The sequence below is a fragment of the Aegilops tauschii genome, chromosome 4 (genome assembly GCF_002575655.3).
Source record: "Aegilops tauschii subsp. strangulata cultivar AL8/78 chromosome 4, Aet v6.0, whole genome shotgun sequence".
Lineage (NCBI taxonomy): Eukaryota > Viridiplantae > Streptophyta > Magnoliopsida > Poales > Poaceae > Aegilops > Aegilops tauschii.
This window is the reverse complement of record NC_053038.3, coordinates 142,281,708-142,296,499: the sequence shown is the minus strand read 5'-3', so window position 1 is coordinate 142,296,499 and position 14,792 is coordinate 142,281,708. Positions and strand designations below refer to the sequence as shown.

Sequence of the window (14,792 nt, the reverse complement as noted above, 5' to 3'; positions counted from 1 at the left end):
CCCCTTCCCCTCGTTGCTAGATTATTCCATAGATTGATCTTGGTGATGCGTAGAAAATTTTGAATTTCTGCTACGTTCCTCAACACGTACTTTGCCAATCGATTTGGACTCCGGCGAGGACGACCAGACGGTGGTCCAGCCAGAGGACAAGAACAAGGCCAAGGGCACTCGCCACTGCAACCGCCCCCAGGGTCGCCAGGGCTAAGATTAGAAACTACTGTATAAGATTAACCCCTAATCCCCATTCCCCTTGTATTTAATCCGGATCGGAACCCTAAAATCCATCGCTACTAGAAACTCATGATGATATTATGATCAGTCCTATGGCTATTTACCCCGATTCCCCATTCTCCTAGAACATGGATCGAATGAAAAATAGTAACTGAGGAGGTCAAAATAGTGCTTATCGCCATTGTCGAAGTGCTGCGGGTGATGTTGCGGATGCCAGTGGTCGCCTTGCTGTTCTCCTATCCGTTGAACGCCGCCACCGCCTATGAGAGTGGGAGAGTGGAGAGAGGGGAGGGAGAGCGATGAGGGAAGGTGGGGGGGGGGGGGGGTAATTATTGCCGGCGCTTCGGGAAGCAACACGACTTCTCGAGCGTGGCTTCTCCCGTGCAGCCGCCGCCGCCCACGTGCCTGGCTTTGGAAACAGCCGATTTAGATGTTCCTAGCGGGCCTGGCTGAGAGTTTCTTAAAGTTCCGTGGGATGCAGGCCTAACAATGAACGCACGGATCCGTAAGGAAAAACAATACACAAGGAATGAAACATCCCTTTTTTTTCTGCATGGGTCTGATTGGCCTCCATGCAAGTTATCAAACACGTCCTAGTGCTCTGAGGTGTAAAACGAAAACGGGTCCTAGTCCCTGTCAACCGTTTCACAGTTTCACGTAACAACCCTCATAAGAAAGTTCTAAGTTTTGCTCCTACTTTCCCGTCCTCTTCCTTGCTCATCACACGTCTCCGTTTGGTGCTGCTGAGAATCCTGCTGAGAGGGGGAAAGAAAGAGACGTCGGCGATGGCGCCGCTAAGGCGGGCGGCGAGCGCGGCGGCGGTGCTGCTGGCCCTCACGGGACTTTTTCTTCTCGTGCTCTCTCCCGCGGACGCAGCAACGGCGGCGGTGGAAGGAGGAGGTGACGATCTCTTGACTTTTTCCCCAGTCTCATCTTGCTTCCGTAGATGAAACGCTTCATTGCTACGCGTGCCCGGTGCGCGTGGTTCCGTGCCATGATTGTAGCTGGTTCCGCCGGATTTTTGGTTGGGGTTGAGGAAAAATCGAGCGAGATTCAGGAGTTATTAGTTCCACCGGCTGTGCTGGGAGCAATGTGAGAAGGGAACAAGATAGAAGTGATTTAGCGAAATTTAAAGTTTATTAGGCAGGAATGATGAATGGTATGCTAAGGGGAGATCAAAACTCTAGTGCAGGGACTGCTAGAGCAAAAGATTTCGTGTAATCTGTGGGAAATTTGGTTGGGAACAGTAAAGTTCAGATGCTTCATGCGTTCTCAAGTTCAGATGTATGCTTGGCATATTTCACTTGCTTACTGTCGTGCCACCAAGCAATACAGTGACATAGCAATCGATTCGTGCCTTGATCCGCGCCTGTGCAAATCTCGTAGAAACAACCATGCATGAAAGGTGAGATCAGTGGGCTACCTTCTCATCATTGCTGTTGCTGAGACTGGAAAATGTTGTTGGATATCGCAAAACCAAACATTAGTATCTGATATGTAGATTCCTTGAACTGCTACCATGGCAATAAGCATAAAGCCCTTCATTGTTTTGCATAATGTAGCAGAAAGTTGTTTACACTTTCTTTACGCAATGCAGAGCTCAGGATGAAGCAATCTGATGGTGGTTACTCTTACAATAGTACTCTTGCTCATATTCTTGTCGAATATGCATCTGCTGTAAGTTCCTCTTTGAACAATATATACTACTCCATCGGATCCAAAATAAGTGTCGCAGTTTTGAACTAAGATTGGGTTCAACCTTAGCTCAAAACTGCGACACTTATTTTGGATCGGAGGGTGTAGCACGTAATTTACTTAAGAACTACTCAAATTACTTCCTCAAACTCCTAGCTTGAGGAGTTTTGTGGCAGGAATATCCTTGTGTGACTCAAAAAGTCTTTTTATGACTTGGCTTGCCTAAATGAATTCCAGGTTTATACATCCGACCTAACCTCACTTTTGAAATGGACTTGTCCAAGGTGTGAAGGTCACACGAAGGTACAATCCATTAGACAAAAACTAGACTTGGCTTCTCATGCTGCTTGTACAAACTGTTCATAACCACGTTCTTTGTTTGATTATTAATGCAGGGTTTTCAGATGATAGAGATCATTGTAGATGTAGAGAAATGTTTACAGGTTCAATATTTTTGTGTTCACGTCTTCTCATGATCTTCTTTCATGCAGTTTTAAATGACAATTATGCTCATATAGTCATATATAAAAATATTAATTTTGAGCAGGCTTTTGTTGGAGTTGCCCCTGATCCACGATCCATAATAATTGCTTTTAGAGGCACCCAAGAACACAGGTACAAACAATCGCTGGTTACTTACATATAACTTACTGCTTGCCAAAATTTATACCATGTGGGCACATCATTCATCTGTGCCTGTTCTAGCGAATAGTTTCTAGACATAGCAGTGTTTACTTTAAAATATAATACATAATATATTGCTCATGACCATTCATTCCAACATCAAAATTTACTTGTGAAGCGCCTCAAATTGGATTGAAGATCTCTTCTGGAAGCAGCTAGATGTAACTTATCCAGGCATGCCGGATGCAATGGTATCTCCAATCTCCACCGGCAAATTTTCTATTATTTTTTTACGAAATACAAATGAGTTTGAAATCACTTGTTCACTTTATGTTTTTCTCATGTTGCAGGTCCACCATGGATTTTATTCTGCATATTATAATACAACTCTGCGGCATGAGATCTTGAAATCTGTTCAGTGGGCATGGAAGACATATGGAAGACTACCCATAAATGTTGTAGGTCACTCTATGGGAGGGGCTTTAGCTTCATTTTGTGCCCTTGATCTCTCTGTAAGTACCTTTGAGGATCGTGTGTTACTTGGACATGTATCGTCAATTCTGGGTACTTTCTGTGCGATGTTATGGAAGTACATGCAGGACTGGTTTTCAGTTTAATTCAAAGCATGCCATAAACAGCTGAATTCCGATTTTGATCTAAATTATTTCATATGTCCAATGTGGATCATGCGTTTTGACATTGCATGTAAATCCAACAAAGCAAGAACAAAGCTATCCTTTTTTCACAATAAAACCCTGTCTATTATATTATATGTAGGTATATGAGATTCAGTCAACTGATTTCTCGCTTTTTATTTTCTAGGTTAAATGGGGGTCACACAAAGTTCAGCTCATAACTTTTGGACAGCCTCGGGTAGGCAATCCTGCTTTTGCTGAATACTTCAATGAGCAGGTTCCAAGAACAATCCGCGTGACCCATGAAAATGATATTGTTCCACATTTGCCACCATACTTTTATTACCTAGGCGAATGGACATATCACCACTTTGCAAGAGAGGTCAATGCTGTTACTTGAAAAGAATTCCACAGTAAATTGATTGTCTTGTAGAAAGAGTCTGTTAAGTTATAGTTTCTAAGTTATATGTTTGTTCCACATTTATCTGTCATCAGGTTTGGCTTCGGGAGACCATAGTAGGAAATGTGGTTACTAGGAATGAGACAGTCTGTGATTGTTCAGGAGAGGACCCAACCTGCAGCAGGTATTGACATGCCTCTCATATTTGTTGTAGAAGTATGCCTCTCCATATTTTGCTTATGCTTTGTTCTTGCTTGAATAGATCGGTCTACGGGAGAAGTGTGGCAGATCATCTTGAGTATTATGGTGTTAACCTACATGCTGATTCAAGGGGAACATGTCAATTTGTGATTGGCGCATCCAACTCAGCCTATGGTGACATTCTTCAATTTGATGGAACTATCATCTTATCAAGATATCCACAGAAGCGATATCCTGTGGAGTCTATCTAACCCTTTAGCTGAGGGTAAACTGTACAGTATATTATTTTGTGTTTTGTGTAAATATTTCATGTAATGTAGACACACTGGGTGCTGTAGGATGTCTCCTGAGGATAAGGAAGGTTTCGCCTTTAGAATGTGCCCCCCTTTACTCTAGTGAGAATTGTATATGAAGCTCTGTCGACATTGTAGGCACGCCATAATTGATGTACCTGATGATATCACAGGCTCAAATAATAAAAACATTTGATAGTATCGTGGTTTTTTCACTATCTAGCTTATTGTGATTCTTCGCTTCTACTGAAAGATATTCTTATATTTTCTCTCAGCATTTCGTCTCGCCTCTGTAGGTGCCTTGGCGTCAGATATGCATTTGTGATCAAAAGAGTGCTGCCCTTTGAAGGTCTGAGGAGCCAGGAACTGATCGAAATCATGCTGGAACCTGGATTCCCAAGATGCAAAGTTGTACATTAGTCGGCAGTGCCCGGTGGGAAAACTGAGGATAAAGGATACATATCTATTCAAATATTCTCCATTGCCATCTGCTTGCCCTGTAGGGTTGCACCACATCGGAGAATCAAGAAGAATAGATACTACTTTGCAGCATATGAACTGCTACTGTTGTACAGCCTCATTTGCACAGCATGTGCTGGATCATGGCGTGGCGAATGCTTGTGCATTTGATAAGGACATAAAACAGGGCGAACATTGAAATCTTGAGAGATGACAGAGAATTGCGAATGGCACTGATTCCACTGTCGCAGATAGGGTCAGAAGAGAGTGTGATGGACTGAATGAGACTGGAAGCCCTCTCTGCCTGAAGATGCTATTCTGAACGCCAAGGGAAGCTGATCCTTCTTCCTGTACAAATCACCTCTCTCTCCTTAGCCGGTGGAATTAGATCCCTGTGCCGTACTGCTGCCATCCGTGTCGACGTTAGCGCCATTTTGTGCTTGTTCTGAGCCTCTGTACTATACGTACAGTAAAATGAGTGAAGTTAGAAGCCATGTAGAGAGAATGTTTCATCAGGGATGAAACTCCCAAACAAAATGAAGAGTATCAGAGGAAATGGCATGTATATTGCACCAGAGATTTGCAGTGAAGGTTACACTAATCTCACACCCTCTAGTGTGCAAGACAAGTACGTTGAATGCGATCGCAGCGCTTGAGCTTGGTATGTTTCGACACGCCTGTACATATACTTTCAAGAATGTGCTTTTGAACCATAACTGAAGAATGCTTTTTTCTACTCATAAGACATGCTCAAAATATATTAATACAGGTCTAATTTCCCATACATGACGAATTGACATGTTTTATTTTATTTTTAGATTTAGGCATAGAACCTTTCGAGGTCAACTAAGATGTGGAAAGCCCTCGCAAAAAGGAAAAAGAAAAACTGAGATGTGGAAAGAGATTCCAATGTTCCATGGCATGGCACCACATGAAACTCATTTTTCCTTATCCAGAACCAGCCAACCTTCAGGCTACGCTGGATTAAAAAATGTGTTCTTTTATACAAGAAGCAAGAAGCAATCAAGGTTGTGTAGTGAACAAGTTGAGAGCAAGATACCAATTGCTAGTTATCCATATATGGCAAAATCAGCACAACCTTTTGGAGCCGAGCCTATAAAAGGGGAGCCACCCGGCCAGCAGTAACAAACAAACCAGAGCAACCACCTTCCGGTTCCAGATAATCTCATATAAGCACAGTCAGATAGCGAAATCACCAGCGAGCGATCATCAGGAATAGATGGAGCAGGTGACGAAGCTGGCGTCTGAGCGGGCGGTAGTGGTGTTCACGTCGAGCAGATGCTGCATCTGCCACTCCGTGACGTCCCTTCTCAGCGGCCTCGGCGTCCACGCAGCGGTGTACGAGCTGGACAAGGATCCCCGGGGCAGGGAGATGGAGAGGGAGCTCGCTAGGAGACTTGGCCGCGGCCCGCCGGTGGTTCCAGCGGTGTTCATCGGCGGGAACCTTGTCGGTGGCACCAAAAGGGTCATGGAGATGCACCTCGCCGGCGAGCTCGTGCCCATGCTCAAGGCCGCCGGCGCGCTCTGGCTCTAGTGAGACAATACTTGCATGCTCGCTCAGTATGCAATGCTAGCCTTTTTGACAGTATATATAGAATAACAAGAGATCTAACAGATGAAAAGCCCAGGTTTTTTAATATCCTGTGCCGGCTCCATGGGGAGAAGAGTTAAACTACCCAGCTAATCAACGGCAAGATAATTCAATACTACCCGGCCCCAACGGTAGTACGATGTACCGTAAAAAATCTCTTTATTAAACACGCATATGCATCAGCTGTCTTCTGGTAATAATATCATTCATCTTTTGTAGCGCTTGGATCTATTGTCCGTGCCCATCATCTTCCTTTGCTTACCAGTTTAACTTCTGCAAATCTTGTTCTTCTTAGAGGAGCGTATGCGTTGGATGTAGCCAAGGCGAACCCAGCTTCTGGTTGTCGAGAAGAGGAAGAAATGAGAGAGACGCGTCTAGGGGAGCGATCACGGCGCTTACTCTACCACAAATCATGTTAGCTGTATTAAGTTAGTGCTTGGCTTAGTGCTAGAATGTACTTCCACCGTATCAAAATAAGTGTCTTAACTTTATACTAATTCTAGTACAAAGTTATACTAAGATTGAGACACTTATTTAGGAATGGAGTGAGTACTAGAAGGTCTACAGACCTCACTCTTAATTATCCACCATCTCTTGATGTGTAACTGAACTTGTACGAGTTGTATATAAACAGCTCAATACTATTGAGAACAATCACGGTATTTACCGCTCTCGATATGGCTCGTACTACCATAGTAGCACTATCTACGGGCCACCGTATGATGCAGAGGTATGGTACAAATACGGGGGTCATGTGGGTCTGGCTCGCCAGACTCTCACGGAGCTGACCGAAATGGACTACCGGTACATGTAGATAGATAGATCCTATACCATGGTCCAGAAGTTTTCTTGTGGATAATTTCTTTGCGAGCGGTGCGTGCTTTTACCCCTCCGATGGGGTGGGTGTTGATCGATCTGCTGTCAGGTGTGATCCATGGTGACTGCGGCGCACGGAGCGATCGGACAGGGTGCAACCTTCGTCACGTCTTCCCGGTAGATCCCGTCACCAGGTGCGCGTGGATAGCTCTGCCCCGGCCCGCCACAATCCCCTCATCGTTTTAGTTATCGATTTTGTGTTTGGTTTTGTGAGGTTGGGGTGCTGATTTGAGGTGGGCATGTTCATAGGTAATCTTCCAAGAACATATCCGCGTGGGGCCACCGGATCTAGATGGGGGCGATGTGGGTAGGGTAGCCGTCGGGAGGAGGGACGGGACTGGGATCGGGTGACATGCCTTCAGGCAGTCAGGCCGTAACATGCGGCTGTACATCTACCATCCAAATAAGATCCAACGTCTTACAATGGCTCAAGAGGAAAAAAAGTTCAGACTTGGTTTTTTCAGTCATTCGACAGTAGCAAGGGGCAAACAACAGCGATCAGATTGCCGAATAAAACTACAGTCCTATACTTTGTACCAATCTGTATACATTCATTTCAAAAAATATATAATATGTGCTGGCACCGATCAAGCATGCATTAACCAATTCATCAACGCATCCAGCCATCATCCACCCATTAGAGAATTGGAAAATTTTCCGCATTTAGAGCATCAAAAGACAGATGCTTCGAACCATCCTCAAACGCCCGAGCACACGACCCGGTCAATGACTGTAAAAAAAATTCCGATCCATCCGGATGCCTCAAACTGGCCGCAAATGTCCAGGCGGACGACACGTTCATTGATCGGGAAAAAAATCCGACTCACCCGGGCATCTCAAAACGGCACCAAACGCCGCCGAGCCACCATCACCACCATCATCATTGTCGTGGGAATGGATCTGACAGTAGAGATGGGGGGGGGGGGTACGTAGGAGAGGGCAGTGTCCTAGCTACGGCGAGGTTGTACGCACAGTTTTACGAGTTCAGGCCCCTCTCGGAGGAGGTAACAACCCTACGTCTCGGTGCCGCGGAGGCTTGTCGATTGGAGTGTTGAATAGTTATAGGGGGTGCTAACCCTTGTGCAAGAGGGGAGGGGCGGATTATATTGAGTGCGCCGACCCCTCATTGTCCTCAGTTACACCAGGGTTCAATGAGAGTTAAGTCTTGAGCGTTCCTGGTAACGCCCGTATTAAATGGTCTTTATGACGACGGAGGGAATGCCTGGCCGTTGCCATCCTCGGGTGACTGTGGGTATTCTGTACTCCGAGTGGATTCTTGTATGGTCGAGTGAAATATCCATGGTCGAGTGGAATTGGGATATCCGAGTGGAACCTTCTGTCGAGTGGATTGTACTTCATGAGGATTTCAGTCGGTATCTTCTGTTGAACCTTGTAGGCCTTGGACTCTTGTGTAGCGTCCTTGGGTAGAGCGTCTAGGTCAGGCCTAAGACCCTACCCTAGGTACATGTCATCGTCATTAGCCCCCGAATGGATTGAGGATCGAGTGAAGAAGGGTTGAAGTTGATTCCGACCCGATTCAATGTCTCAGAGACATTTCCTCACGGGCCTGAAAGCATGCTGGTATTTTAACCCTTCGTCAGTCGCCTTGATCGATTTTGGCTTCTGGAATTTCCGAGTGAACTATGCTTTATGTCTTCAAGTAGATTGGATTTGGATATCTTCGATGTGATCGACTACTTTGCGGTTCCCGGATCTCACGGGATTCGAAATTTGGAGAAGCGCGCGGGACGGGACGCGGCGCGGTAGGCGGGGCAGGTGGATAGGGACTCCTCGATCCTCGTGCTGCCTTTTCCGCCACGTATCGGGCCTGCGCCGGTTGCGAGATGCGCTAGGATTGCACAGGCCCACGGGTCAACCACCCGGAAGTGTGGCCATAAAAGGCGCTGCTGCCGATGCGAGGTACTGTGCTCTCCATTCGCCCCTTTCCTCTCTGCTTCTCCGCCTCGTCTCTCCCTGCGCCACCCCCTTCAACCCACTCCTCTCGAACTCCACATCAATGGCGAAGGACAAGACTGCGGCTCTAGAGCACGCAAAGAAGGCGACGACTAAGGGCAAGAAGGCGGCAAAGGGGTCTACCTCGCGGTCCGCTTTGCCGCCTAGTTGGATCCAGGGGGATTGGATCCCCTCTTTCATCACGGAGGAAGATCTGGTGAATCTCGCCGCCGCCGGCCTGATTGCTGAGGGGTCTTGGAGGCTGCCAGAAGGGGAGACCGAGCCCGAGCCGCGCGAGGGTGAGCGCGTTCTCCTCATGACACATGTCGATCGAGGTTTCTCTCTGCCTCCTCACCCGTTTTTCCGAGGTTTTTTGAACTTCTTCGGTGCTCAAATCCACCATTTTCCTCCCAACACCATCTCTTATCTTGCTGCATTTGTTTCTATGTGCGAAAACTTCCTGGGGTGCCGCCCGCATTGGGGATTGTTTAAGCACATCTTCACTTGCCGGTCCTAGTCGGTCAAGAAAGCTAATCCGACTGACGAGAGGACGCATGTGATCCAGATGTGTGGGGGGCTAGGAATCCAGATGAGGGGTAGGAGCACTTTGCCTCCTATGACTTTTCCTGAGTCGGTTAGGGGGTGACAGTCGACTTGGTTTTACTGCAAAGGTATCCCGACTCCTGGTCAGTTGACCAGCCTTCCTCCTTTCTCTCTGGAAAGACTCTGCAACCCTTGTTCATTGACTGTATCCCCTGAGGAGAAGGGTGAGGTAGCAATTTTGGTCGATGCGGTCGTTGCATTGGTCCAGGGCGGAGTGACATGCATGGATCTGTTGGAGGTGTTCCTCAGTTGACGCATCCAGCCCTTGCAAGCTCGCAACCACCGCATGTGGATGTACTCGGATCCTGAAGACACCGCTCGAACCCACCCGGAGGAGGTCGGCGAGGAGACTGTGGCTCAGTGGCTGCGAAGCATCACTGGCAACAAGGACAATCCCCGCGGAGCCAAGAGGATCTTGCCATTCGATGCCCAGAACGCCCCAGGAGAGGTCAGGCGTGTTTTGTCAAGTCTTTATGTCTTGTATTCTCCAATACGCAGTTATTCTGGAATCCGACTGACATTTGTGACTTGTGTCTTGCAGGTTTTCACGAAGATGTACTCGCATGTGCCGAATGGAGAGCAGCCCCTTGGAGGGGCAGGGAGTGAATGCGGGAGCGCCGATATTGACTATGCAGACGACAGTGATGACGACAGCGAAGATTCTGAGGACAGCGAGGAGGTCGAGTCACCACCACGCTCCGAGCGATGCTCCAAGCAATCACAAGACCCTGCAGGCGGCCACGGCAAGGCAGCGGCGTCGAGAGCGAGGATTCCCAAGCGCACTCGGACGTCAACTCCAGAGCCGACGGAGAAGACCGCCAAGCAAGCCAAAGTCGCTCCGCCCAAGCCTCGGAAGGCTCTGTCCAGGATCAAGGTGGTCGTGTCCGCTGCTTCAGCGTAAGTGTTTATTTTCTCTTGTCCTTCATCGTTGTTGTGGAGTTCCTTATTTGTTTGACTGAGTGAGATTTTGGACCTCCAGGGCCGCTACTTCTGCGACGTCTCCCATGGAGATTGACGAGGAGCGGGCTGATGCGGATACCCCGGACGTGGCCACCTCTCGAGCAGGTATGATACTATAGACATGTTTACACATTGACAATTGTTTTGGTGGTCGACTGGAATCTTATTGTCGAGTGATTTCAGTGCCAACAAATGTTATCCAACTTCCGGATGATGATGAGGATGAACCTCCGAGGAGCGCAGGAAGAAGGGACCGTTCGAGCCCGTTGTTCAAGAACTTGGTGACACGTCTCGAGCTGTTGTTTCCTTTGTTGTCCCTCTGTCGACTGACCAGCCTCCAGTGTCGACTGTTCAAACTTCGGGTCCGACTGGCCAGCCCCAAACTCTGATCCCTCCAGCTGCGTCATCGACTCCATCATCATCTCAGTTCACTCTGCATCACGTCCCGGAAGACCAAACAGGAGCTGCCAAGGAAGCAATGATCCAAGCTGGCCTGATGATGGACCGACTGAAGGTGGTGTATGAGACCAGCAAGGCCGGTTACGACGCCAGTTCTGCCCTCCAGACCAATGTTCGAGTAAGTACGATTGTAAGTTGATTTCCGATTGGTTTTTCTTCGGCTTGAAGCTTGCTCTGCTAGGACATGCTATCTGAAAACTGCTACTTTATTATTCGTAAGATGTCCGTGGATGAGCGTCTTGGAACCTTTAATGTGCATCTATCATGGATATGTGCCTTGCATCTGTACACCCATTGGGTGTTTTCTTTTTTCTGTGTAGTTCTTCCACTCGAGTCAGTCAGGTCGTGCCGAGTGGGTTCCTGGTCTAGTTGGGGCACGCTGAGTGCACCCACTGTGTGTAGTCCCCGAGACCGCTTTTGAATGTTTGATTTGGTGGGGGTCTTTAGGATATGTTTGTTTTTAGCTCTTCACTCAGGTCGGTCGGGCCGTACCGAGTGGGTAACTGGTCCAGTGGGGGCACGCTGAGTGCACCCACTGGATGTAGTCCCCAAGACCGCTGTCGGCTACGGGCAGTCGGCGGGGGTCTGAGAACAAGGGATTTTTTTCTCATCTCGGGCCGGGCAGGTCGTACTAAGTGGGAAATTGAACCAGTGGGGGCACGCTGAGTGCACCCACTAGGTGTAGTCCCCGAGACTGCCGTCGAATGTTTTTATTCGGTAGTTGTCTTAGAACTCCTTTAACAATAGCAATCTGAACTTGCTCTTCTTTACTGGGAAGCAAAGGGTCTTTGTCTTTGTCGACTGAATTGTCTTTTTGTTGATCGCAGAAATCTTGTGAACTTGGGACTCAGCATGCTACCCTGGAGAAGGAGAAGTTCCAACTCAAGCTTGACCTGGAGCTTGCTAGGAAAAATCTGAAGGATGCTCAGGCTGAAGTAGCAACCATGGGAGGTAACAGCTTGCTGACTGTATGCTTTGATAATTCCTCTTTTCCATCCTTTGAACCGAGTGACTCCACTCGAATAGATGTGCATAGTGAAAACCGTCAACTCCAAGCATGACTGAAGAATGTTATTTCTTTAGACACCATGAAGCAGGCATTGGAGAAGAAGGACACTGATTTTGCGGGGGCGCAGAAGGTGGCGCATGAGAAGACTGAATTGGCTGAGAGGAAGCTGCCTTCAGTCGGCAAACTCGAAGAGGAAAATGCCAATCTGAAGACTGCTGTCAGTGGGGCAAAGAAAGAAGCTGCCCAACTGAGAGAAGAGAAGGTGGCCTTGCCTGACAAGGTGGATGAGCTCACTCGAAAGAGGGACGAGCTGGAGGTTTACTTGGGAGGTCTTGCCAAGAAGTTGTACGTCATGCTTGAAGGTACCTTTCTTCATCCGAGTGAATCCGGAAAGCTTTTTTATAACTCTTCTGTCGACTCATTTTTCACCCTCGTGCAGAGTTTTGTCAGGATTTTGAGCGGGAAACCGAGCGGATTGAACCAGGCTTGGACCCCACAAAGTCACTCGTCAAAGATGAAGCCGCGATGAATGTTATGCGACTTGAAGCTCGTCTTGACAGTGTCTTGGGGTAAATCGCTCGACTGAAGGTTGCGTTGTCCAAGATAGACCAAGAGTTGTGGCCGGAGGACAACCTTCAGAATGACCTCGAGTCGCTGATGGCTCAGCTCAATGAAATTCCCAATCGAGTGCAGGCGTGGAAGAAATCAACTGCTTGCTGTGGAGCCGACGTGGCTCTCTCACTCGTCAGAGTCCACTGTAAGGATGCCAAGGAAGAAAAGTTGAAGGCTCTCCAAGTGGCGAACACGAAGAAACTCCAGTTCCAATCTTTCATGGAGACCTTCATAGAAGCAGCCACTAGCATATCTGGCGGCATTGACTTGGACACCTTCGTCGAGCCAGCGAGTCCGCCTCCTGCCGAGTGAAAAAACTTTAATGATCCGTATTTATTTGCCTCGGAATGCTGAGTGATCGTGTAACCATTAAACTCCTTCGGGACGGACGCCCGAGTACTTTTGCTTGCGGTTCTGAAACTTGCCGGATTTATCTGAACTTGATGGTTTTATATGAATATTGCTTTCTCAATTCCAGAATGTTTTGTATGCTTGGCTTTTTTGACTTAGAAGAAGCTGTTTCGCGGCTAAGCCCTCCGAGTGGGAGGATCGCTCTCCACTCGGAGTGATTTTGCAACTTAGGCGAAGCTAGTCCATAGCTAAGCCCCCAAGTGGGAGGATTGCTCTCCACTCAGAGTAGTTTTGGAACTTAGGCGAATACGGGATCGCGGCTAAGCCTCTGAGTGGGAGGATTGCTCTCCACTCAGAGTAGTTTTGTAACTTAGGCGAGTACGGGATCGCGGCTAAGCCCCCAAGTGGGAGGATTGCTCCCCACTCAGAGTAGTTTTGAATTAGGCGAGTATGGGATCACAGCTAAGCCCCCGAGTAGGAGGATTGCTCTCCACTCGGAGTAGTTTTGATCTTAGGCGAGTACGGGATGACAGCTAAGCCCTCGAGTGGGAGGATTGCTCTCCACTTGAAGTAGTTTTGAACTTAGGCGAGTATGGGATCACAGCTAAGCCCTCGAGTGGGAGGATTGCTCTCCACTCGGAGTAGTTTGTAACTTAGGCGAGTACGGGATCGCAGCTAAGCCCCCGAGTGGGAGGATTGCTCTCCACTCGGAGTAGTTTTGTAACTTAGGCGAGTACGGGATCGCAGCTAAGCCCCCGAGTGGGAGGATTGCTCTCCACTCAGAGTAGTTTTTGAAACTTAGGCGAAACAGGTTCGTGGCTAAGCCCCCGAGTGAGAGGATCGCTCTCCACTCGGAGTAGTTTTGTAACTTAGGCGAGTACGGGATCGCAGCTAAGCCCCCGAGTGGAAGGATTGCTCTCCACTAGGAGTAGTTTTGAAACTTAGGCGAAACTGGTTCGCAGCTAAGCCACCCACTGGAGATATGAACACATGTTTATGCGCGAACAATCATTAAGAGATTGTAGGAATCATGTCTTGATAAATAATCTGAAGGTATTTGATATGTCTCCAACGTATCTTTAATTTATGAAGTATTCATGCTGTTATTTTATCATTCTCGGATGTTTTACAATCATTTTACATCAACTTTATATCATTTTTGGGACTAACCTATTGACCCAGTGCCCAGTGCCAGTTGCTATTTTTTGCTTGTTTTTTACATCGCAGGAAATCAATATCAAACGGAGTCCAAACACCATGAAACATTTTGGAGATTTTTTTGGACAAGAAGGAACCCAATGGTGCCCTCCGTATCGCGCAAGCGTGAGGGATTCCCGCTGTAGGGTGTTGCAATACGTTCATGATTCGCTTATAGAGGGTTGGTGAGTGGCTGAAACACAAACCCGAGTAAGGGGGTTGTTGCGTATGGGAATAAAGAGGACTTGATGCTTTAATGCTATGGTTGGGTTTTACCTTAGTGATCTTTAGTAGTTGCGGATGCTTGCTAGAGTTCCAATCATAAGTGCATATGATCCAAGTAGAGAAAGTATGTTAGCTTATGCCTCTCCCTCATATGAAATTGCAATGACGACTACCGGTTTTGTTAACAAATGCCTAGGACAACTCCGCACACCGATCCACCATTATTCCACACTCGTTATTTATAATATTTAGTAATATATTCTAACTTTATGATAACACCACCTACTTTTATATTTTAGCTCTCTGATACCATGCAAAGTTATCTTCTTCATACCCACAACGTAGTTTTATTTCTCATTTCTAGTTGGAAGCAAACGTTCGGTGTACGTAGAGTCGT

General features: G+C 47.4%; 2 protein-coding genes across 4 annotated transcripts; both read left to right on the top strand.

The window, feature by feature from the left end:
• The first annotated feature begins 852 nt into the window (after positions 1-852).
• Positions 853-6,347, top strand: LOC109778283 (lipase). 2 transcript variants are annotated; one of them, XR_012181589.1, is made up of 12 exons: positions 853-1,131; positions 1,829-1,908; positions 2,164-2,229; positions 2,322-2,369; positions 2,474-2,541; positions 2,729-2,801; positions 2,901-3,062; positions 3,373-3,567; positions 3,681-3,769; positions 3,848-4,051; positions 4,376-5,199; positions 5,357-6,347. XR_012181589.1 is itself a non-coding variant. In XM_020336832.4 (10 exons), the coding sequence occupies exons 1-10, from the start codon at positions 1,017-1,019 to the stop codon at positions 4,035-4,037; spliced, it is 1,086 nt and encodes a 361-aa protein (XP_020192421.1). In that variant the 5' UTR covers positions 853-1,016; the 3' UTR covers positions 4,038-4,280. The 2 variants fall into 2 exon arrangements, 1 of the variants encoding a protein (XP_020192421.1); XM_020336832.4 differs by lacking the exons at positions 4,376-5,199; positions 5,357-6,347 and having other exon boundaries at positions 3,848-4,280.
• LOC109778284 (glutaredoxin-C10) lies at positions 5,779-6,347 on the top strand. 2 transcript variants are annotated; one of them, XM_045227611.2, is made up of 2 exons: positions 5,779-6,092; positions 6,188-6,347. In XM_045227611.2, coding segments are annotated over exons 1-2 (315 nt in total). In that variant the 3' UTR covers positions 6,189-6,347. The 2 variants fall into 2 exon arrangements, with proteins under 2 accessions (XP_045083546.1, XP_040242824.1); XM_040386890.3 differs by having other exon boundaries at positions 5,779-6,347.
• Positions 6,348-14,792: the final 8,445 nt, after the last annotated feature.

Coding starts and splice junctions, on each gene's coding strand:
- LOC109778283 (XM_020336832.4), top strand. CDS start 1,017: ATGGCGCCGCTAAGGCGGGCGGCGAGCGCGGCGGCGGTGCTGCTGGCC. Junction 1,909..2,163: donor TTGTCGAATATGCATCTGCT/GTAAGTTCCTCT, acceptor AATGAATTCCAG/GTTTATACATCCGACCTAAC. Junction 2,802..2,900: donor CAGGCATGCCGGATGCAATG/GTATCTCCAATC, acceptor CTCATGTTGCAG/GTCCACCATGGATTTTATTC.
- LOC109778284 (XM_045227611.2), top strand. CDS start 5,779: ATGGAGCAGGTGACGAAGCTGGCGTCTGAGCGGGCGGTAGTGGTGTTC.